Below are 25,619 nucleotides of genomic sequence, written 5' to 3' on the forward strand. Positions count from 1 at the left end.
CAAGATTAAAAATATCTACAGGCACAACCGTTTACGACATTCAAAAGCAAAGCAGGAAAACAAAAGTAGCTCACGAACGTAAAGTTGCCATATTTTATGCAAATCACTCGCTCCAAATTATTGTTTTTAAGAGATGGAAAAATAGTAATCTTTTGAAATGTTTCTTTTTCGCTCATTTTTCTGGGTGGCGGGGGACATTCCTTTTACGATGTAATAATTAAAAAAAAAAAGTTACTGTACCAGTTAAAATTTTCCATTATCTGAACCACTCAACAAAATAAATCTCATGCAAATATAAAGTTGCTATCGTGTTTCACGTATCACTAGAGAGCCTGCATACAAAACATTGAGAATCCTGCTTTTAATGATACCAAAAAAAAATGTATTAGGAGTGCCACACAATATACATGAAATGTCCATACGCGATGCAATTTGCGCTTTGCTCTCGGATGGGACACAAAGGAGCTGCAGTTTTCAGCTCCACCTCGAGGAGGGCAGTCGTGGTCAGGTTGTTTTGAATGATGCAACGAGTGGCGTCAACTTGTCACCCTAACTGAGGCCGATTCCTCATCACCCGCCGTCAGGCTGTGTGCCACGCATTGTCTTCACTTCAACACTCATTGCTCCACGTCACTTTGATTCTTTGCCCCCGTTTACCGGCCGCCTGGTGCTGTGTTGTGCCCCCTCCACCCGGCCGCTCTCTTTCAGGTTCTCTCACAGAGGATGTGTGATGAAATAAATGTGTAGCCTTTAGGCGTGACTATGACTGTAGGAAAACGAGTCCAAGGCCTTTGTAAGAATAAATTGCTGACAAGCCTTTGTGGTGGATGCGGGTCACCCGAGAGTTTGTAGATGGGTGCGAAAATGCTGTCATCAGTAGATTGAGGATCTTAAAGTGAAATAAATGTCCTTTCATAACCTACGTTACAATGTTAGCTGGAGGCAAAAGAAACTTACGCTGGAGGCAACAAAACGGAAGCCAGGAATAAACACCGCTACTTGTGGAAAATATATTCTTGTTGTGTTGTTTGGTTGCCAAAACCGTAAAAGCACATCCTAGCGTCACATCCTAACATCTGCCAGTCAAGAGAAATCACAAAGGGCTGTGGCTGAACGCAATTAGGAAAAAGATTGAACTGCGAATATCATCTCAGACGCTCGTTTTTGCAGTGCACACTCTTGTCAAGAAAGATTTAACATGAAATTGAGAATCGCCTACATCCTCATCTTCTGTCCCGGTCGTTGACTCGGCTGTGTTTGTGACCGGACGACACAAAGGTCCCCACTCAGTTTGTTATATTGTAAATCTCGAACATGTTCATTCAAGACTTAGTTATCACTTATCTTCTTTGTGTTTAGCTGGGCGCTGCCTACAACATGTTTGCGTTCTGATTTTGTTTCGTTTATAACGAGCATTTTATCGTAGGCATTTTCGATTGATGTTGATCACGAGTCAATTCCGATACATATTCATATTGAATAATCGCCCAGTCTTAGCACTGGATGTTTTTGCCTGCAGCTAACCCACGTCACATAAATGACATCACATAATTTCTAAACTTTGAAGACGCCAATAGACCAGAGGGGTGCACTACAAAGCGAGCTTAATGGCTTAGCGAGCTGTGTTGAGTCTAAAGCCAGGATTGTTACGAAGGTTTTGTCGATCTAGATCATGCAAAGCAAGCCTGGCTGTGTTGGGTTTCCTTCATCTCGTATACCCCCCAGGGGGTCTTTTTGAAAATGAAAGCCTTTGAAAAGTTGTAGTTTCTCCACATATACCTTGTTGGTGCTTAGAGGAGGATAATAGCGTATACATTGGCTGTCTTCATGAGCCGTGACATTAGCGCTTTGTTTTTTTCTCATCTGTTATGATCAGATGCTTGATAAGGGCTTTAGAAAAACAACTGTGGACTAAACCAAAAATAGCATGTTCGAGAGACGTTTACATGACTAGCGACTGAGGGGGGGAAATAAAATTACACTGGTCAACAAATGTTTCCAAAATTTTGAAATTACAGGTGCACTTTTGTCTATTCATTTTTTTTTTTTGCGCTGATTCCAACTTAGCCCACTAGCACCATCAGGTTTTCGTAATAGCAATACAAAATATAATAACCATTAGATTTGTAATAAAACATTTAGTAATATTATATATTTTACCTGAAATGTTATAGCTATAAATTACAAAGCATGATAGAATCCAAATTGAGCAACACCTCATATGTAGGTCAAACCTAAAACCATAATTTGAAAATATCGCAATGTTAAAAACATTTTTTAAATAAGCATCAATGATACAATTAGGGACGCATAAAGCCATGTTTTTAAAATTGACACTTTTATCTTTGATGGGACAGTCACCCCTCCCAACATGGCTGCCACGTTGACGTGTCTTTCAGCCTTCTTCAGACCACTTTAAGTGTGTTTATTTGACGAGAGCAGCTCAAAGTGGGGAAAAAAGTCTGCTGATGGCACCACCGCACTTGTTACTGACGCGGTGGAATATTACGGCCAATTGCAGCCAATTCTGAAACTTATGTTTGCTCAAATCCAAATGTGATCCATGTTTATTTGTTGCACGTAATTCTGGAGGATGGGTTGCTGCTTGTCTCTTCCGCATGCACACTGGTCCAAAATAATTGCAGATTAGCGGAAGACCAAGCTGCACTGATGTCTGTGTACACGAGATGAGAGTGAACTGACTCAAGGAAATGATGATGGATCAGCCTTGCAAAGATTAGCCTTGAAATCCCCCTCCCCACACACACACACACCTCCAAAAGGGATGTGCAACCTTCAGGATCTGGCCAGTCCTGACCAAGAGACCAAATGATGAAATGGAATGAAATGACTTGCACAGGCTTCGGCCAATAACCACACGCACAAAGTGCAAGTGCCGTATTTGACGTCCGCCAGAGGTTCTAACGTCCAGGGTGGGGCTTTTTTGTCCAATGTTCCATTTTGCGAGCGCGGATGGAGCCACGAGGACGGGCCATCCCACTCACCCTTTGCACGGCCAGAGACTCTGCTGAGCTGCTGTCATGGCAACAGCAGCAGTCACTGCCGCCAGCTTGGGCCTGTAATGCACAGGCCAGGGGGAGTCACACACAGGCTCCCAACTGCACAAATAAGACCCCCGATGAAGGGGAAAAAAAAAATAGTCAGAGCATGTGAAATGCTTCCTCCTCGAATATAAACAAATACTATATGGATTATTCTAATAGAACTTGATTGATAATGGTAGAGACACTTGGTCTTTTTTTTTTCTTTTCAATGTAGATTTCAAATTTGAGTCTGATAACCAAGAGATAAATACACTCAATTCAAGGCAAGTTCAATGCAAAAAATGATCGACGATAACGTCTTAAACTTTGCTGATTGAACCCATTGACTTTGGCAAATGTTTGTGCCCCATTGTTCTTCTTGCATAAGATTAAAGACAAAACAGCTTCTTTCTAATTGTGTAAGTGGCTCAGAAATAACAACATCTATTTTGCTGTCTGCAAATCCTGGCCCTTCTAATCACAGATTCCTCTGGTGTATTGCAATAACAAAATGAGGCTCCCTTCAGTGGTATTAGCTTGAGATGAAAAGATGGCAAAAAGGGAAAAGAAAGAGCCTATAGAACTAAACTTAGAATGAGCATATTCAGAAAACCTGCTGCCAAACTTAACATTTCCTTTGGGCCATGTAATGGTAAAGACTTTTTGATAAAGGTGTGAAAAGTATTTCTTATGAACAAAATTTTGTCGTAAAAACAATACCTTTTTAAGTGATAGTGAAAATTGATTGTGGTTTTCAAAAATAAAATGCACTGGGTTTGTCTTCAATGTTGTCGATCAAATGATATAAACATGGCCCATGCATGCAGCCTCGTGGGAAAGTCCCAAGTTTTTGTTCTGACTACTCAAACAATGAATTAAGTAAAATGGAATAAATTCAGCTGCCCTGACTGGCCATCTTAAAATTAATGTGAAATAATTTCATTCTGCAAAAGAAAAAAATTGTCTAAACAAAATGCATGATTGAGGAACACTTGTATAATCGTCAACTGCATATATTTCTGCCTAAAGTGAAAGTGAATTAAGGAAAGAGAATTTTTTTCTTTTTTTTTTAATGCCAGATGTTGCAATCTTGTGAATTTTAAAAATCCCCCGCTGCATCTCATAATTCTGTTTGAATTATAAACATATTATAAGGCCCATAGGACCCCTACCTGTGGGACGAGTGACCGGCCCCATCCCCTTTGCAAATTAAATAATAATAATAATAATAATAAAATAATAATAATAATAATAATAATAATAATATAGTCTTATACAAAAATAAATGCATAAAATTACCTTCGTTAAATCGGACATATTGTGGTGCTTGTTGAATTCATGCATAAATAACCCATACTAATAATACTCTCACACGGTTCGCTTGCGGGGCAACAATGCATAGGGCGCAGACAAGGAAATGAAGTTGAAGTCCTTTCTTTCACTTCTTGTTCCTCTTCGAATTGCAGTGGCCGTATTGCGATCACACAAAGAAGCCCCTCCTCCCCCTCATGCTTTGTTGCACAACGGGACGGTTAAATCATAACCCAGCAAATTCCTCCCTATATGTTTGCAAAAGTCTTCCTAAAGACCAAGACGTTGTGTGCCTTAATGGGTGCGGAATAGGTTCAGTAATGAACATTTCGGGGGTTAGCTGTCAAGGAAAAAAAAAGGCACAGATGCCATTCAAACAGGTGTGAGGAGAAGCGAGAGGCGCACGACGTGATCGAGTCGCTCTATGCAGTTCGAGCCCCCCCCCCCCCGCCCCCCCCAAGCTACCCCAGTCGGAAGTAGGTCGATAGAAAGTGAAAGCGACGTGTTGTTTCTTTTGTCTTCTCTGAGCTCAAGGTTTTACGCACAGGTGGGAGATGGCAGCCCCGGTGCAGGACGTCCCCTATAACCCCCCCAACCCACCCCCGCCTCCCTCCCTCCCTCCTCGCTCTCTCGCTCCTCAGCTCATGATTTGAGGAAGTGACATTTTATCACCGCTGCGGTCCGGACAGCGGCTGCAAACAGGTGTGCTGTCGTCTGTCCGGCCCGAGTCACTCACGTGTAACCAACCAACCCGCGTCTCGGAAGCCGAACCGAGCCACGTCGGACGTGGGACGGCGGCGCTGGCGGCAGGGCGGGCGGTGGGGAGGAGGAGGAAGCCGCTCAAGTGTGCTCTTTATTAGCCGGGCTGTTGGATCCAGACGTCGAAGAGGAGAGAGAGGGAGAGAGAGCGAGAAGGGGGAGCGAGGGCGAGCAATGGCAACGAAGAAGGCGGCGTGCGTGGATGCGCCCAAAAGGAGCCGGAGCCGGAGTCCGGTCGCGTTGGAGGCGGAGATGTTCAGTGAATTTCAGGACTGGTGCCTCCGCACTTATGGAGACTCTGGCAAAACAAAGACCGTCACCCGGCGGAAATACAACAAAATCATGCAGACCTTATTGCAAAACGACGAGTCGGATGGTGTGTACGTGGACAACAGCCACATTAACGCCAAATTCAAATTCTGGGTCAAATCCAAAGGATTTCAGGTGGGGACCAACGTTTTGGGAGAGCACAACAAGAAAGGAGCTGCGGCGAAGCCCGTGCTGTACGTCCCGGTCAAGTCAACGGTAAAGTGTGATCGTGTGCGTGCGTGCGTGCGTGCGTGCGTGCGTGAGTGCGTGGCGTCTGCGAGATGTCCCGTCGCCGTCCGCAACTTGTCTTCGTTTCCAAGCTCGAACGAAAGAAAATGTTTAAAAAAAACAATGCCAACATTTCGTGGGCCCATCTCCACCCAGCGCGATAACGCTCCACTTTGTCCGTGCATGCACATCCCAGCGTGAGCGGCCCCGTGCACTCTCATCCTTGCTGCCATAGCAACGCCGCTGCCTGCCGGCGGTGGCGATGCTGAAAGGCTGTTGTGCAGCCGTGACAGCGTGAAGCAACACCAACATTGACATTGCGGCTCCATACTTTTGCACCGGACCGAAACTGGTATGCAGTTAGGACTCTCACGGGCTCCCCTTTAGAGGGGGGGCGGGGGGGGGGGGGGGCATAATCACCTGGTGATTAAGGGTGGAGGGGCTCATGACATGCACTCCTTGTCCCATCTAAACCAAATGGCACACACATTTGTGTTTTCATGTGAATGTTGCGTTTTGTGTTAAAAAATGTGACCATGTGCATTGTGACCATGTTGGCCGAGTGTCACTTTTCATTGTCCTGGCCAAGATGCGGATCGACTCGTGCTCGTAAGCGCTCGTTGCTCTGGCAACACCTGTGTGCTCCACCAGCCGGCTTCTGCCGCATTTTGTTGTCGGCATAACATAAAGTCATACATAGCTGCATATTCGCAGGCTGGTCATAAGTGGGAGGGAGCATGTGTGTGTGTGTGTGACTGTGGGGGGTAATTGGTGCCCTGCTGGGCTATGAATGAAACAAAAGGGGCCGATAGCTACACACACGCATGCCACGCACACATATTGGGAGTTGGTGCCGAGCGTCACTTGTTTGTGTCCGATGACGTAAAAAGTAAAGGTCAGGTCACATGTCCCGCTGCACCTCACGGAGTTATACGGGTCGTGTCATGTTTGCAGAAACAGTGAGGTGGGTGCATGTACAGGCCACCTCCATTTTAAATATGCCTTCTGGAAACCATCACCCCCCCCCCCACCCCCTCATCCCGCCCATGTTGTTAACAAACCAGAGGACATATTGGCACGGATTAGGGTGTGAATGCGTCGATTCTAGTTGAGTGGTAGATCCCTCCACAGGTGCTCCACCTGTGTGAATGCACAATTTGCACATGGCCCGTACGAGCGCCTTTTGGAAGACGGTTAATCTCGTCTCTGTGCCGTATTGTGTTCCCCTGCGGACAAGAGGGCAGGTGGAAAGCGACGAGTGTGTTGGGTGTCTTTTGTGTGCAGCTTTCTTTTGATAAAAGTTCCTGCAGTCGTCTAGATTGGGACAAATCTCACCCGGTGTCTCATAAACTTTGTTGAACCAATGCACACATTTCACCTTACAAAATTAAAATCCCAAGACAGTAATGTTCCCAAAAGTGGACTGACTGGTTCATTATGGGAATGGGTTAGTGATTCAACCAAGCAAAATTTGTCATAGCTTCTATGCCTTGATTTTTATTATTTGTGTCTTAGGATAAAGGAGACTAAACTTGCATCATAAAGATCGGAATTGTCGTTTAATGTTTGTTAAAAAAAACATGAAAGAATCACAAAAAGCAATTGAACTCTATGATAGGGACAGTGAGAAAAGAGCTACAAGATGGCTTCTGGGATGATGTCAGCCAAATCAGCGTCCGTGGCGGCGTGAAGCGGCAAGCACTTAAATTGGCCAGACTTTCTATGCCATGCAGATTGACTCCTCATCACTACTCATGCAGTCAGTGTTCGCTTGTTAAATTAGGTAGCTTAAGAAAGCCTTAATCATGGCATCGCCCCTTGGTGGTTGGCTGACCACTGGTTGAGAAAGTGTTTGATTAAATATGCAACCGAACTCGCATTTTATATGCAAATATTTCTGACGGTCATGTTAATTGAATCATTCCTGCCAAAATCATGATCACAATTAAAATTTGATCAATTTTAAAGCTTTTTGTGTTGTTCCACCGTTGTGATGTCCTCATTCAGTTAGTCTTTGCTGAAAGAATTGCTCTAACTGTTAGCACATCAGTACCGTTTAACATTACACTGTATGTAAGCTCGCAGGGAAATTTCTCCCTAAATCTTTGTTTTATGTTTAGTTTTAGAGTAAACCGCAGGGGATTGGCAATAAATGCTTGAAGCCTCTTTTTTGATGAGACGATTTCGATTTGGCTAATTTATCGGGAAGATTCTATATTAACGCTTATATCTCAAGTCTGCACTATTGGTCGTAGCAACAACAAAAAAATCGGCCCAATGATGTGTTCGATCTTGGGAACACTCGTAGGTTGCGTCACTCTTATCTAAAATCATCGCTGTATTATTGATCTATTACTAAATACATCCATTTCAGAACAATGAAGTGAAATTAGATCATTTCTAGTGGCACACCTGATGAGCTCTCCCGGCACAGCAGCTTTGAAACACTGCTCAAAGCACTGAAGGTCTTATTGAATTAAAAGTGTTTTATTTACGTGAGAGGACTGTGCACATTTTGTAGTTAATATTGTGTGTGTATGTGTGTGTTGGAGGAGGGGGGTCTGACTCAGCAGCACTTGGGAAATGGAAAAGAAGAAACATAACATTAGGCAACTGAAGCTGCGTCTGCGACTGTGAGTCAGAAGCAACTGCGATGCATGCATTCGTCTGCTGGATTATTCCAATGCAATTTGGCTTTGTTTAGCATTTTGTAAGCGTTTGTCACAAATCGGCCGGGGTGAAAGTGCCGCACACGCACACGTGGTTAACGGTCACGGCCTCGCCGGGGGGGGATGGAGAGGCGGTCTTGTCTCCGGACGCCCCGCTGCAGCTGCTCCCGGACTGTGCCAAGTTTCTGTATGGGGGCAGGCGTGTAAATGACGGGAGGATGCATGGGTGGGGGCGGGGTCGGACGGTGGCTGATGTGCACACAGAGAAGGCCTCTTCTGTGCGTCCGCCAAGCGCACAAGGCGGCTTCAGTGTGTGATGGGACAAAGGCTGCCGGGTGAACAGTCGCCACTCCGTCAAGAGGCTTCTGTCCGAGCGAGCCACATACTGTATTTTGCTTCTTCTCGGTCCCCTGTATGTCGGTGTTGTCTCGCCCTCTTTCTGCAGAGCTCTCCCAGCAGCCCCCAGTGTGGAGAAGCAACCTCGTTTAGCTCCCATTATGTCCTGATTAGGGAGGAGGTGGGGGCGGGGGGGACTAGACGCACACCAAAGGTGCGCCGCAAAATTGCCTCCAGCAAAAGCATCGGTGAGACTACCAAAAAACAACGGTTGCCGTAACATGACCCGTGTGCTAAAGATTACATATCAAGAAAGAAAATATTACAAGCGATTGCTTTTAGTTGCCATGTCAACTGAAAGCTGTAACTATGTGTGACTAGCGTCACCGCAGATTTCGGTGGCCGTGCTGCAGATGCGTGTAGCCGTCAAGAAATCATGCGACTCTGGTGAAGCAAACATTGCAACAAAAGAAAAAGGAAAAGCCTCAGGTTAAAACCCGGCCTGCAACTAACAATTATTTTAATAATCCATTCATCTATCTAGAAGTGAAACAATGAATCGACGACAAATCAATTATTGAAATCTTTAACTATTTGGAGAATGAAATATTTAGAGATGTTTGAGTTAAAGTTATCGGATTTTAGCCTCTTAGCAGTAACAATTTTCTGATATCTGTAGTGCTTCATTAAAGCAGACTTCATGTCTATAATTAAATTTATGTGGATGAAAAATAATGGAAGTTAATTTTTTAAGCAGTTGAGCTCACAGATCCCTCTGGTGCATTGCAACAACATAATCAGGCTTCCTCCATTGACATTAATGGTAAAAAGAGTTTCAGTGACTTTTGAAAAAAAGGATTCTAAGATGCATAGGTTTTCATTATCATAAAAAAAGACATATTAAGCAGTCGGGAGAAAATCCTATGTATCCATCTTTTTCATTTTTAAAGATGTTAACTGCCAGTAATTCAAACACTCAAATCGGTCAAATGAACTGATTTTCAAGAGAAAAAAAAATGCAGCATGTCTTGTCCACTCAAACAACAACAAATTGAGTAAAATAGGATAAATTTACTCGCACTGACTGACCGTTAGGATACTCATACATTTCATTTTTTGTTGACAAGATGAACGAGTTCAAATCAATGTGAATTAATGGAATCACATAAAACAAAACAAATGTTTTGAGGACCCTCAAATACGCATTTTTCTTCTGCCTGAAATGAAAGTGACTCAAGAAATGAGGATGTTTTGGTTTTGTTTTCTCCCCAGATGTTGCAATATTAGGAATTTCACGAATCCTCCTCTGCATTTGCTTACGTACTTTTGCTGTTTGAATTGTAAACGCCTTCTAAGGCCCGTACTGTATTGCATGCAACCAGACAAAGGACCCCATACTTGCTTTGTAACACAACGGGATGGGTGGATCAGCCAGCAGCATCCCGCATGCAGGTGTAGGAAGCAAAAAAAAAAAAAAAAACCCCAACATCAGTTAAATGAATATACGTATTTTCAAAATGAATTTCAGAGGCGTATGTCCTTACCGGTATTGATCAAACAATATACAATTTACACATCTGCGTGCTTATTTTAGTAACTAGAATGTTTTTTTGTTTTTTTTTACTGACCTGATGCTTTAATGGGAAATGAGCACTTTATTTTACTAGCGAAAGTAATCAATAAGGAAAATTTGCCGGCTTTGTTAAGTCCCCATTTTTTTGTGATTGGGCAGCAGAGACAATTAAACAGGCCAATGTGGTATTTCCACAATCGCGCCTCCCTCAATTTACAAAATAAAAGAATTGACGGGGCCGTCGTCTTTGTGCAGTGGATCTTATTATTCTTAACCATCTCGGCGACCGGAGATGTTTGCACCTCAGCATCAGCCGAGAAGGGGAACATCATCATTATTATCTGATTAATTAGGCCAGGCTTCCCTTGAGAGACCATCTTTTCGGGTAAGGGCCACAGAGTCAAAAGAATACTGGCCCTATTATTCCATAGCATTTGCATAAATACCTTTTTGTGTTTTTGAATCTCCTCCGCTTTTGTCCTCACTTTTTGTTTCATGGCTGTCTGGCAGCACTTATCAGAGGGCCACATGGCCTGGCTCAAAGGGCTTCCCAAATGTTCGCTGCCCTAAACGAGAATCGGAAAAGCGCTGATGATCTTTGTGTCATCAGTGCAGATTTCATAGAGTAAAGAATGTGCTCAGACGGAACATCACTTGAAAAACAAAAGCTAGAGGCTTGAAGTAAAAGCGACCCAACTTTTGTAAGATATTAACCCGCATTTGGATAATTTTTTTTTGCTTTGAATTGCAAGTAATATCGGTGGCAGTGAACGCAACTGACTATGGTTTGGCAAATCGACAAAAATCCATCAAGCCTTCCAATGACACTCTCAGTTGATGTTTACTCTAAAAGAAATGCTTGATGGCTTAATTCTAATCATGGAAAACACCATTGACATTCTAACAATGAGTGTTGACAGTTGTGATTTTAGAACTATTTAAGCAACATACTATATTTGAACTCTAAACAGTTGAGCAAGAGATATTGACAAAGTATAACTACTCAAGGCATATATTATTTATCATCTACAAAAATATCACAACATCTCACGGAGTCACGTAGTAGAAGAAGCACTACAGTAGTATTTATCGTATTGTATTTTCTTTGTCCACATGACTGCATTCTACTGCTCCCCGGTGGCCAAGGCAGGCACACCAGAAGGAGCACCACGTAGAACTGAATTGCAACATAAAATGATGTACGCACTGTTCAATTGTTTGCATTCTGTCTATATTGCTACTCTCTGTTTTAACAAAACGGAATTTTATAGCATGCTATTTTTATTTATCAAAGCACAAACAGACTGGAACTGACTGAATAGAATTTGCATTTATTTCAAAGGGAAAAGATGATTGGAAATGTTTTGAGAGTTGTGGTCAAAGAACAAATTCAACTTGTACCTCGAGCCACCTGTGTATTCATCTCGGGATTTGAGATGCATGTGCACCCGTGTCCAAATGCTAGGTACATTGTGCTCGTATGCACGCCGGTACAAAGAGGGGGTCGCTCCTCGGCTGCTCGGCTGCTTGGCTGCTCGGCTGCTCGGCTGCTTGGCGTTTCCTCCCTTCTGTACCCTCTCTGTTGCCATGGAGAGACCGCTCTTTGCTTTCCCATAGGAGGAGAAATTAACACCATTTTTAACTGGCCCGGGGGCCTCCCCCTTGTGTGGGAGACAGTCAGAGTTCCGCTCCTACCACACCCACACACTCACACGTGTGTTTAAGTCATCGATAACTCCCCCCCCCCCCTCAAATTCCTCTGTTGTCATATTAATACCTTTCCTAGGACCGAATTTGACAAAGTGAGACATAGCGGAAATAGACTGTGTGATGATGTGTCCGCAGCTCATTTACATACAAGAACAGAGCCGGTCCCGGGACTGGTGCTCCTCACACTGGTTCTGTAAGATATTGGGAGTGTCACAATCGCTATCCACCAATGTTTATCTCGGGATAGACGCACATGTGCACAGGACAGTGGCTCAGAGCTGGCTGCAGCTAATGTGGATTTAATGACGGGCTTTGTGAGCGGAGGCAGAGGGGAGAGGATGATGGTGAAAAGAACGGGCAGCGGTGAAGAAATACGAGGGGGGAAAAAAAACGATTGGGGGGTAATGATCTCTTATCCCCATTTGATGTCATATGCACCTTAACCTGCCACCATTAATCAAACGTGCACACACCGCTTCCCGCCTTTGTCCCATTTACGTGTCCATTAGCTAGCTGATATTTACGCACTTCTTGATGATCTGTCACAAGTCACGAGTACTAATAAAAGTCTTTTTAGTCGTTTTTAGTCACGTAAAATGCTCTGATACTACCACACCCGATATCAGCATGACATATATACGTATATCTATACACACGGTTGAGTTTAATTTGTTCTGTGACCTTGCTTGTATCTCAAAACACTGGGATGCAATGAATCTGTTCCAGCACTCATCAACTACCAACATCCTTTTTTTTTTTTTCCTAAGGAAAATCTGCATTCGACAGTATAATAGTGAATAATAACCTACAGGAACACCACTTGCTTACCACGTAAGATGCAAACATGGGCACTGATTTATTGTCCTTCTGTCTTCTGAGTTGTCTCGCTTAGTGGCACATGGTCAGCTGATATTGTCCCTCCACTGCAAGGAAACCAATGGTGGCCGGATATTGGGAAGTTTACTAGAGCCACCTCGAGGTGGTGGTGGTGGTGTGTGTATGTGTGTGTGTGTGTGGGGGGGTAGAGTCATTTATTTGTTGCACGTACCACAAGGAAACATCAGCCAATCAATGGCTCATATCTGGGAAAACTCCTATGTGGAGGCACATTGGGTGCTGTTAGACAAAAAGTCATTTTGTGGACGTTCAGTGCAAAATCCCTGGCATGGAATCTTTCTGCATGTCCGCAGCATCTCGTCCAGTAGCTCTCGTGGCCTTCTTGCCTTTGTGACCCAGCTGCTTTCCGTCAAGCACCCCACCTCCTCCCCCCTCCTGACCTGGCTGCCTGTGTGCAGGACCTCTCCTCTCTCGCCATCAGCGACTCGTGTGCTCTGCGTGTGCGCGTGGACGTGCACGCAAGACTGCCAGCGGGGGTGGGGGCGGCCGACTCAAACCCTCCAGTCTCCTAGCAACAGAGCGGTTTGTTGCGGGACAGGGAGCCGAGGCGAGGATGGGGGCTGGTCGTACAGTGGCTGGGGAAGAGAGCAAAGTCCTGCGGGATTACCACCAAAGAGCGAGAGTGAGAAAGAGGAAAGGCGTGTTGCGGCGTGTTGTTCATAATGTCTCGTTGCCATTTAGGGATGGTGACATGTCTCCTTTGCTCTTTAAAACGCCCCGCCGCCGCCGCTGATGAGACCAAGCTGCGACTCCATTCAACAGCTGTTCTCCTCTCCTCCATGATGCTTCCAGCTCTGCCCGCGTGACATGTACTGAACTCCAATGCGCGTATGGGACGCACAAACACGCTCACTCCAAAGCAGGACGTGTTCAGGGGTGAATGTTTCACTCACTGTTTACTCCGATCTGGAAGCGTTTAGCTGAGACGGCCTCCCGGTGACGTTCACTGCATTTTCTTACCTGTACACAACAGGTTGCCAATATTAGCTGTGTCTGTATTCCAAAGCATACAATAAGAACAGGCCTGCAGCTATTGAATAATTTTTGAGTAAAATTTTTTATGTATTAAAACTCTATATATGTATGTATGTATGTATATATATATATATATATATATATATATATATATATATATATATATATATATATATATATATATATATATATATATATATATATATATATATATATATATATATATATATATATATTTATTTATATTTATCAGTCAGACCTATTTTGTATTAAAATTAGGCATGAAATAATTTACTCCACAGATTAGTCTTTTTAATCCCTCCACAGGTGGTTTGGATAGAGGAGTCCTCGTGCACTCTCAATCACTCTATTGAACACATGGAACTCAGTAAACACAAACACATTCTTAGTCATTGACCTCAACTGATGCCATGGCACTGTACACCACACTCTAAAAAAATCCGGTGGTGGCTAAACGTAAAAAAAAATTGAGCCAACAATTTGCATACACATGCTAATTATTTCATATATATATATATATATATATATATATATATATATATATATATATATATATATATATATATATATATATATATATATATATATATATATATATATATATACACACATACACATACACATACACATACACATACACATACACACACACACACACACACATACGTATGGTGGCACGGTGGAACGCAGTTAGGAGGGTGAGGGTTCAATTCCACTTTGGCCCTCCCTGTGTGGATTTGCATGTTCTCCCCGTGCCTGCGTGGGTTTTCTCCGGGTACTCCCACCTCCCCAAAACATGCATGGTAGGCTGATTGGGGACTCCAAATTGCCCGTAGGTGTGAGAGCAAGTGCGGATGGTTGTTCGTCTCTGTGTGCCCTGTGATTGGCTGGCAATCGGTTCAGGGTGTCCCCCGCCTACTGCCCGATGACAGCTGGGATAGGCTCCAGCACGCCCGCGACCCCCGTGGAGACAAGCGTTTTTTCCATAACTTGATGGTGATTCAGTTACTGGTTTTCAGACAAACATCTGTCTGAAAATTAAAATGTTGATCCTCATTTGCCAAAGTCAAAGCAGATATTGGCAAATGATTTTTGCATATCTTATGACATGTTACGAACCAAACAAAAAATGTAATCATAATCAATTTCTTTGTGTATTTCCTATGCTCTCAGTTGAAATAGTGTGCTGTTTTTGAAAAAATGGATAGAAATTGAAATATTTTGTTTATCCAATTCATCAATTATTCAAAACAATATTCGCCAGATTGGTTGAGTTTTAAAATAATCGTTAAAGAAAGCTTAGAAGAGTACAAATGAATAGCAAGTAACCAGTTATTTATTTTGTTTAAACGATTAAGTAGAAAAATGGTGCAGAGGCCTTGACTCTGAGAATATGATTATGTCCTCCCGAGCGAGTGCTGCAAACATCCGTCTAGGAGAATTTGGGAGGAATTCAGCAGAGATGCAGCAGTGCTGTGGGTGCAATGCACACCCCTCACTTGTATGAGATTATCTAAATCCAGCGTGAATGGACCTGACACCATTGTCCCAAGCAGCGCGAACGCGGGTGATGATGTCACCAGAAGCGGGATGGTACTGGAGTGGGGTGCTGGGGGGTGGGGGGGGGGGATACCGTGATGATACCTTGCTAGATTACAGCTGCGATGATGAGGTGGAGGATTGGTATTATTTCATTTATTAGTGTTACATTTAACCCATGCTGACAGGGGAGAGTGGCTGGGAAGAGGCGGGGCAGGCCGGATTAAAACAAACCCGCTCTGTGAGCTGGTTTTAGTTGCCATGGCAACGATCATTACCTCGCACTTGGGAGAGCCGGAGCAAGAAGAGAGAAGGAGAGGGGGAGGGCGGCAGGGGGTAGGGTAGCGTTCGGGGGGGGGGGGGGGGGGGGGGCGTAAGAAAACAGTGCACAACGGTCCGTCCGGATGGGGCAAAGAAATGTCACAGATAGTACTCGAATCTCAGGGGAGGGATGGATGGAAAATATTGTGCATGGGACAACTTTTTCCGCTCGGGATGCTCCTCTGACAAGAAAAGATTATTCCCAATCACCTGAGAAAGCAACTCATCATGCTTCAATTTCTCAGCCATGACTTCAGTTAATTGCTTCCCGGGACGCTGAAACGACTCCACTTAAAATTGCAACTATAAGGGAGAAAGTGTGAGAACTGTACAAACACGGGCAGAGAAAGCAGCATGTGACACGGTGGATGGCGGCGGTTGTCCTGGCGATCCCACTTCCACGGTATGTCACGTGACCCTTTGCCCAGCACACCTGCCCGAGAGAAATCAGTGGCAGTTTCTATGGCGACAGGGTCAGCGGTGCAGGAGGCAGGACGGGCTGCCAGAGGTGGCAGTCGGTGGGAGGGACTGTTGGTCTTCAATGGGTTATTTTTAAACGCAATGAGATGAGCGCTTTTGCGACCTCTCCTGCTGAAAATGCTTGGTAGGACCGTCCGAACCTACGTGAGCAGTCGTGTACGTATGCGTGACCCTACCACACACACCACATTGAATATGTTTGCCCCTAATATTAGTTCAGGTCTGATGCGTATGCCCCGCCTCTTGCCCAAAGTCACCTGGGATAGGCTATTCCTAATTTGTGGTCCTGATTAAGAGAAGCAAACATGGGTGATCGATACATAAAGTACACACATTTTTTTTGTGTTAAAGTGGGTTGTGGTAGTAGCGGAAAGTACTGGGACCAAAATACAGCCCCGGAATATTCATATTAAATTATGGCGCACCTTGTTGTAAGACCGAGCCCTCCCTCTCTGTGTTTAGTGAATATATATTTCTGAAAATTGTGTGTTTTTGTTGTTACAATCAACACTTGCAATATTTGCATCAAAGTAATGTTGCGTTTATGTCTTTGTTTCAGTGTGCGGACGGCAATTCAGCTCAGGACAACTCGTCTCTGAAGCGTGTGGCTGTAGTGGAAGACTTCTTTGACATCATCTACGCCATGCATGTGGAGATTGGCGCCGACCCTGGACGGGCCCCCAAACACGCGGGCCAAAAGAAGACCTACAAAGCGGTAAGTTTGTCACACTTTGGTGTTCTACAATTGAATTTTTTTAGCACATTTGTTTTAATTCTCTCTGTAATGTATATTCTTTAGCATCAGTAGTTTCCAAGGGAACAAAAACAACTTGACAGATGTGTCACATAACCGCTGCCTCAAGAACAAAAGGCAGCATGAGTCTCAAGCTCACAAACACCACCATGTGGCTTCTGATACTCGGGACACGTGCAATGGGACAAAAATGAGCTCCTGCGTGATTTTTGCAGCCACGTCGGACACTTTTGCTGGACTTTGGTAACAGCATCCCCGCCCGCCCCTTGCCCTAAGCAACCAAAAAAAAAAAAAAAAAGAAACCAATTTCTACTTGTGCCCCTGCCCTGTAGAGAGGTCCTGTCACGTCTCATAGCGTGTCCCCTTTTGAGGAGGCAGCATCAGTGGGGCAGGGCATAATATGGAACTGTCACTGTGGCCTTCTGGGACGAGCACGCTCCTCTGGGTGGCCTTTCCCTTTCAGCTGCCTCAAGGGGCCGTGATGTGTGTGTATGTGCGTGTTGACGGGGGGGCAAAGGAGATGGCGAGCAGTGGCAGCGGTGGTGGGCCCGGTGGGGGTGGGCACCCCTGCTGTCTCTCCGTGGTCTTGTGAAGGTCGCGTTTTCCAGGGAAACGCCAGCGGGGACGAGGAGGGAAGGGCGACGCTGGAGAGCGGGGGATGGGGGGTTGGGAGGGGGGGGGGGTGATGAGGCCGAACATGACACCGACATCGAGGTAGAGATTTCTGGTAAACACTCAATAAGTCAACTCAGAGATTAGTTTATTTATACATTCTAAATGTTTCAAGATAATTGCTAATGTTTTGAGATAATTGATAAAAACGTGCAAACACGGCAAGATGGATGATGCTAATGATGATTCATGATTTTGAAGCCCCATTGTGAATACTGCTGAATTTTAAATCAGTAACTTTTGGACAGGTGGTAACAACACTGTGTAGTCAATTTTCAAAGATATTTCTATTTTTATTTTCTTATGGTCCCTATTGTAAATCACTCATTAAATTCCATATCTAGTTTTCAACTTTAAAAACCGATTGAATTTTTAAACCATAACAATGAGGGGAGGGTTCTAGGATAGCTCAGTGCATCACCAGAACATTTTTCTTATACAAACCCCTATTTTCTTCTATCATCTGGTAAAGATTTGTTGTGTTCCCTTCAGGGGACAGGTGGAAATGTGGAAAATACCCAAAAGTCTATTATCTGGCCTGGCACCTGGGTGGTCCAAGCATTTTTCAAGGGGGGTGGGGGGGGCGCAGTGCCCCCATGGGCCCCTTCTAGCATCGCCAGTGAACCCTACTTAGAGCAGAAATATGGACCAGGGCTGGGCAAAAAAGAGAGACCAAGATCTCCTGGAGGGATAATCACGTCAATGGCGATCTGCGGACACACTTTCTTACGCCATTTTCATGTCTCACCACAGATAGCGGAGACCTACGCCTTCCTGCCTCGAGAGGCGGTGACTCGCTTTCTAATGAGCTGCGGCGAGTGTCAGAAGAGGATGCACATCAACCCCAGCACCGCAGAGTTCAAAGGTAACACAACCTGTGAATGGCCCGCTCGCTCAGGAGACATCATTAAGTGATGGGCTATTTTCAAAAATCAACCTTTAAGAGCACACGCTGCTCCCATCACCCTGCCAGCTGATGATTATAACACTCCAATAAATAGATGGAACAGTGCTCTTCCAACTTTTTACACTTCGAAATAGCTTTAGTTGTACAAGTAACACGATCATGACCAACATTCAAAAAGGTTTCATTCCCAAAAGTAATATAATATTATTGTAAGTCACTGTAACACTGTGCACAGTATAAACATTAATATTGAATTTAAATGAAAGAGATAAAACTAGTTAAATTATAATATGTTAAAAAAAACTTTGGACAAAAACTTTAAAAGAAATTCTGGATTTATAGATTATTACAAATTTAAAGCCACTTGGGGGGGGGGGGGGGGTGTATAGCATTTAAAATTTTTAAAACCAGTTTAATAGTTCTAAAACAAACAGTTCAAAAACATTATATGAAAATGTATTGCACTTCAACTTTAGATGTAACCGAACTTGACTTAACAAATGTATTCCATTAGAAAAAAAACTTTGAAATTATTGTAATGTGATGCACATTTTGAATATCTAATATTTTTCTTATAGATTACTCCCAAAATAATCCGTCCTATTACGTTAAGTGAAAATGCTAAAATGTTTTTAGCTGTGAGCAATTGTCTTCTCGTGGCCTGAATACTGGGTGGCCACCAATTCAGGGTGTGCCTGGCTCCAGTTGGGATAGGCTCCAGCTCAACCCAAAGTGACACACTTGACAATGGATGGACTGATGGATGGTTGGATGGATTGATGAATCTGATGCAACAAAGACTCAAAAGGCTCGCAGGAAGCCTGAAATAGGATGATGGAAGACTCCCCCGAGTGGACGACAGGGGAACTGCAGACACATTCCTCCACTTGAGGCTTCTGCGAAGAGAGACTAGCAGACAACTTAAATTTGGTCACAGAATTACGAATACATCGTAATGTAAAAAAAAAAAAAAAAAATACAAAAAACGGGAAAAATAGACACGATTGTTCCTCTAGAAAATAAAAGTAATACATGTAGAGTGACATTAAAAATATGTTGAATCAGGAAAAAGCTATATTCACGGCACTAATTTTTCATTTTATTTATTATTTATTTTATTTTCAGAAAATGACCGTCCAACCTCGCTGGTCCCTGACCTGATTGACTATAACATGCCCCTGACTGCCACCTACTTGAAGCAAATGAAGTTGCAGTGCATGACTGCCACCGAGAGGGTAAGTCTTCTGTATTGTTTTGTTTTTTTTTAAAGTGAAAAACTGCATTTCAACCACCTATAGAAACGAGACGTACAAATGGAAAGTTTAAAATGAAAGGGTGGAAGCAAAGGTTTGATGTGTTAACTGAATACAATGTATTTGATAAGCTCTGGTGAGGAGGATGCAGACTTTGCTCATTCAATTCCATGGCTCTAGAATTATTTATATAGGTCGAGTGACCACTCCAAATTCTCTCTAGATGGGTTTGCGAGTGTTATGGTTGAAGCAAATGGTATGACATGTTTTCATAACATTTTTTTTCCCCTTAGAAACATATTACAATAATAAGTCAAACTAACTTGCCAGTTTTCCAGAAATGTGGAGCGACATTGTTTTCCAGCTCTGAAATTATTGACAAAGTGCTCAATTAAGTTAAATTTAATGTACTCGTCGGCCTCCTCCGCTGTTCCCCCTTCCGTGAACCGGGATTAATTTTGTGGGCGTGACGTCATGTGCCAGACCCCTCCCACCTAAGGGAGGTTGACAGACCGAACCCCCCTCCCCCCTCCTCCTCCTCCTCCTCCTCCCAGTGCGCCTGCTTTTGCTGTGAGCAAAGTGCAGGGAGCGGCACTCGCTTTTAGAGCCAACTCGCGCATGATGTTCATTTTGAGGGAATCGAAAGCCAGGCAGGGGATTCGAGGGTGAGTACAATGAAAACAAACCCCAAAACGGAGAAGCGTGCGTTGTGTTATAGTCGCAGTATAGTGTTGAACAATAATTCATCATCAGCAGCGGCAGCGATGGAGCGAACGATGGAGACTACAAGGCCGCCAAGTATTGTGTGAAACATCACAAGCGAGCGGGCTGCGTGAAAGCTCACATTAGTTGACAGCATCAACATAGTCGAAGTGCACTTTGTTTTGAAAGGAGCCGCACTGTATTGAGAGCACACAAAACTGCCCTCTCTTATACAGATTCAGCGGTTCCTCTTGCTAATCATAACAAACTACAGCCCCGTGGGGGGGGGGGGGGGGGGGGGGCTGTGTGGCATCCCAGCCAAGACCGGAAATTTCACTCTCCTCCACCTCATCTTGGCAGTGGTACAAATAATACTTAAGTAGATTATTCAGGTATCTTGATACTTTTTTTTTCCATGACTTTTTACTCACTCCCTACATTTGAAAACTTATATGTGTACTTTCTACTCTGCAATTTGTAAAATAAAACAACAAAACACATACATTTAAATTCTACATTTACGATACATAGTAAAAATCCATGGATGTATTCAAGTGGGAAAAAAGGCAATTTTAAAGAATAAAAGATAAACATGCGCACATACACACATATACACACACAGTAGTGTGCTTCTGACAATTGGCTGGATTTATTGCACAGTGTAAACATTCATATGAGTAGGATTACAAAAGCAGAGTAAATATACGAATAATAACAAAAGCACCGTGCGGTTCACAGATTATGATGTCATTTGAATTGTTTATTAAAAATATTTACAATAGAAATAGCAAATGCAGTGTTTCCAGTTTGTTTAGGAATGCCATTAATAGCAATCAACATACTAAGAAAAGGAGACAAAAAATACAACAAAGGGCAGAGAGAGATTTTATTTAAAATTTGAAAACCTATTCATGAATATTCATCAAAGCTTCACCTAATTTACTGTTTTGGTCTGTAAAACGTTTATAAACAAATGCTGCTTTCATGGAGTTTCCAGAGATTTATTGTGGAGAGGCTGAAATTCTGAGGACGTGTACAATTTTAAGTTAGCCAAATTCTGTAAGGAATTCATCGTTTTTGAAAATAGTTGTTGATTCATTGATTGATTGTTGCTCTTCTTCTCACTCGTAGCAATAATTACAAAGCAATTCAAAGTTGGGAACTGTTTTGTGTACAAAAAACGTTTTGGGTCTGTTGTACCAAGTTATTGAAGTGCATTTTGTATACAACTGACAGTAAACATTCATATTTGCTTTTGTACGAAATAGCTTCTCGAGTAGAACACTTAAAAAAATACTTGTGTAAATGAGTTTACTGTTACTTTTACCATTTTTACCACAAGTATCTGTACTTTTATCTACTTAGTGTGAGAAGTTTTCAATTAAAGTTCAAGTCAAATCTACATGAGAAGAGAGTCTGAGTCCCAATCATATGAGAGCTTTTACTTTCACGTTACGGTAGGACGAGTCATTGTTTTTATTATTGTCGTATGTTTTAAAATGATGTGACAGAAATTAATTTCAAATTATTTTGGCGACACCAGATAGAGAAAGCGAGGACTTTGTTTTAGCAAGGTGTCACTTGGCAACTTTCGCAGGGGCCAAGTTCAATGTTGTGAAGGAGGTCAAAGGTCAGAACAGGCTGTAAATAGTTAGCAAGATTATGGTGGCTTCTCCTCTGCTAATCCTCAACACTTGACTTTACCCATGTTGGTGAAAGGCTACACCAAGTATTTTACGTTAGAATTGAAAACAAGGTGCAGCAATGGATTAATCAACAATCAATCGCTTATCAAATGAACATCAACTCAAAACTTTATATTTCTACTTTTACTTTCTTTTATTTCTAAAAGATGAAGTTGCTTTATAAAAAATGTCCCCATCAAATAAAATATCGGTCCAAAATACAGTCTTGAAAACATTTTTTATTTGTATTTTCAACAGATTGTGGACTTGCATTTTTCTTTTAATCTTGGTAATCATTTGTAGGGCTAGTTATTATTAAGAACTTCATCATTCAACGCTTTGTGATTCGGCTCGTGTCATCACCCTCAAGCACTGAATCGGAATCTGCTTTTCTGTTTCTGCAGGATGACTCGTCAGTGAGCAGCGAGGACATGAACGGCGCCGAACCCGCTTGGGCGGCAGCTGACCGGCCGCCAGCGCCTGAGCCCGGGACTCCGAATGGAGCGAGGCTCAGCAACCCCGCAGCCTCTGTCAAGGAAGATGACGGTGAGGCTTCCTGAAACATCTGTGTCTCAAATCATCGTTTCATCCATTTTAAAATTATAGTACTCATATCTCAAATTACTGCTCCTAAATCAGAGCAAAACAAAAGAGCCAAACTTGTATTTGGAAAATTTCATGAGGCGGGACACCCAACTCTGTATGCACTGTATTCATCATACACTTGCTGTTGGGTGGCAAACAGCTTGCCTTGGTCTTAGTGGACTAATCCAAATCGGTAAATCCACTCTTGCAGCGGGTGGACCGCCAGTGCTGCCCCAATGTCAAATACCCCTCCCTCTCTCACAGGGTTCAAGGCTTAGAAAAGTAGGACAAAGGAGGCCGCGATGAACCCTCACACCATGCACACGACGGCAATTGGTGCAAATCACACAATTCTACCAAACACGTGACACAAGAAGGAAGCATATTTGAACACACACACTTCCGCATTTCACCATGAAAAGCGTCATTAGCGTTACATTCATACGAGCGATGTTTTTTTTTTTGTGAAAATGAAAGCCATGAAAGCTTTTCTTGCATCTGCTGATTCAAAGGATTGATAGTTAAAAAAAAAAAAAAAACCTCACTTAACAGCCCCGTCACCATGTAATGTGAGAATATTGGCGTCGAGAAGATGGGAGAAACAATGAGGAAAAAGGTATCAAACAAAATAAGCATGAGAAGTGAAAACCACACTTTTGCTTTTCTTTGAAACTTTCTTACGATGAGGTTCGATTGTGCATTGCTTTTATCGCTTTTTCTATTACCAGTCTGATCTAAAAATTCTACACCCATCTTGTTCAACTATCAGATGTAGGCTTTTCAGAACATGTTTTTTTTTTGCCTTCCATCAGAAGTTTGAAGGTTTTGTTCTCACATTAACTAGTAGTGTTTATTCAGTTCCAGCCCCTGTTTTTGCCGTTTGCCTTCAGAGCCAAACAGTTCAACCTTGGTCTTATCAGACCAGAACACATTTCCTTCCACATATCTACATTCGTCTGAATCTTTCTTTTCTTCCCCCTCCAGCAGACGACGACTCATCAGAGAGCAGCAACGGCAATGGAATGCCAGCCATGACCTCGCCCGAGGTGCAGCCCGCGGGTGCCAATCCCCCGGAAGGCGGTGCCTCATACGGCGAGGTGATGGAGAACGGCGTGAGCGCTCCCTTAGACTTCAGCACCACTTTGTCTTCATCCTCCTCGGATGACCAGCAGCCAGTCAACCTGAGCGACCGACTGCTGCCCGCCGGGTGTTCGCCGCCAAACCCGTTCCCGACAGACCCGAACAGGAAGTACCCAATCAAAACAGAATATGCCAAGGTAATCATGCAAACTTAAACCACTGACATGTGCATTTATGCTAATATGATAATAACATAATACCTACTATATGCTAAAATGTTAATTTTGAAAAGGTCTGTAGCTCATAATTTGATATAGACAATTTTCACGAAGATGCATGACCCAAGTAAAAATCAAACAGGCGCATGCAAGAGTATGTGTGCTTGGAAAATTACTTAAAAATTAAATTAATTAAAATGATTTGTTTGCGATCATGCCATTTGACGTGCTCGCGTATTTGTCGGCAGTCTCCTCCATACAGCTCAGGAAGCTACGACTCCGCGAAGACCGAAATGAGCGTGTGCGCTGAGGACTTGACCTCCGGCCGCGCACAGATCATCGATGATGACGACGACGATCACGATGAACACGATGACAGCGATAAGATCAATGACGCTGAGGGAATGGACCCTGAGAGACTCAAAGCCTTCAATGTAAGTAACCTGCTTGACTGGAGCCTTTTTTTTTAACTATTCCATGGCAACCAAAGTACAGTCATGCTTTGAGATACAAGTTTAATTTGTCGACCACCCTTGTATCGCAAATACTTGTGTCTCGAGCTGTAACTAATGATTACTTTAATAATTAATCTGACGATTATGTTTTCGGATAAATGATGAATTGGATTAAAACCATATTTTCTCATTTCCATTGTTTGGTTGAAAACCAGTGCATTATTTGTAATTGAGTATACATAAAATACACACACAAAAATTGATGATGACTCTGTTAGTGGTTTGATTCATAGCTGAAGGTCTAACAAAAACTATGAAACACACAAACAATGTTACATTTCTGGTGATGCAATGATTCAACTTAATTTTCGCTGTGTGTTTTTGTTTTCACATCCTCCTCCCCGTCCCTCTTGATCCTCTCCGCCTTACGGACGCCCATCCCCTCACTGCCTTTCCTCGCTTTTGTTTTCAACTCTGCACCGCTCTCTGTCATCACCCCCCCCCCCCCCCCCCCCCCACTCAATTTTTTCTGCTCTACATCCTTTCCCTCCCCTCCCTTCCCCCTCTCTCAGATGTTTGTGCGTCTGTTTGTGGATGAGAATCTGGACCGCATGGTGCCCATCTCCAAACAGCCCAAGGAGAAGATCCAGGCCATCATGGAATCATGCGGCCGCCAGTTCCCCGAGTTCCAGGAGCGCTCTCGCAAGCGCATTCGCACCTACCTCAAATCTTGTCGCCGCATGAAAAAAAGCGGTTTTGAGGTATTAAATACGCCTTTTCGCCATCACATCACACGTCCTGCCCAAGGACAACAAGCGCCTGGCTATTTTATGTTTCATTAGATTATCCTGTAAAATACTCTGGTGGTGTTCATTTGGACAGTTAACCTGTTGTTTTTGAAACATATCAATATTTGCACAATAAAACACAATAATGGGGTAACAAGACAAAGATAGATAATTGTGCAGTAGAGCAAAAGTAGCTCATATATGAAATCCTCCCCTTAAATAACAAAAGTACTCTAAAATCTCACCTAAATGAACAAAAACATATTTCAGAAATAATAATTATACTACTAATAAATACTAATAACTAACTAAAGCATCCAAACAACAGAAAGAGAAGAAATGAAAACA

The 25,619-nt window shown here is 43.2% G+C and overlaps 1 protein-coding gene across 5 annotated transcripts in view; it reads left to right on the forward strand.

Moving 5' to 3' along the window:
• nol4la (nucleolar protein 4-like a) overlaps positions 1–25,619 on the forward strand; it is a 48,986-nt gene that overhangs the window by 20,980 nt on the left and 2,387 nt on the right. For 3 of the 5 annotated variants that reach the window (XM_085924853.1, XM_085924861.1, XM_085924843.1), the window contains 7 exons: positions 16,732–16,887; positions 18,352–18,463; positions 19,631–19,740; positions 22,550–22,691; positions 23,715–24,007; positions 24,277–24,462; positions 25,056–25,244. In XM_085924853.1, coding sequence (XP_085780979.1) covers positions 16,732–16,887; positions 18,352–18,463; positions 19,631–19,740; positions 22,550–22,691; positions 23,715–24,007; positions 24,277–24,462; positions 25,056–25,244 — 1,188 coding nt within the window. Of the gene's footprint in view, positions 1–5,273; positions 5,640–16,731; positions 16,888–18,351; positions 18,464–19,630; positions 19,741–22,549; positions 22,692–23,714; positions 24,008–24,276; positions 24,463–25,055; positions 25,245–25,619 lie in introns of those variants that run through there. The other 2 variants (XM_085924826.1, XM_085924834.1) reach the window with 2 other exon arrangements.

Source organism: Syngnathus leptorhynchus, chromosome 1 (genome assembly GCF_054491065.1).
Source record: "Syngnathus leptorhynchus isolate UIUO chromosome 1, UIUO_Slep, whole genome shotgun sequence".
Classification (NCBI taxonomy): domain Eukaryota; kingdom Metazoa; phylum Chordata; class Actinopteri; order Syngnathiformes; family Syngnathidae; genus Syngnathus; species Syngnathus leptorhynchus.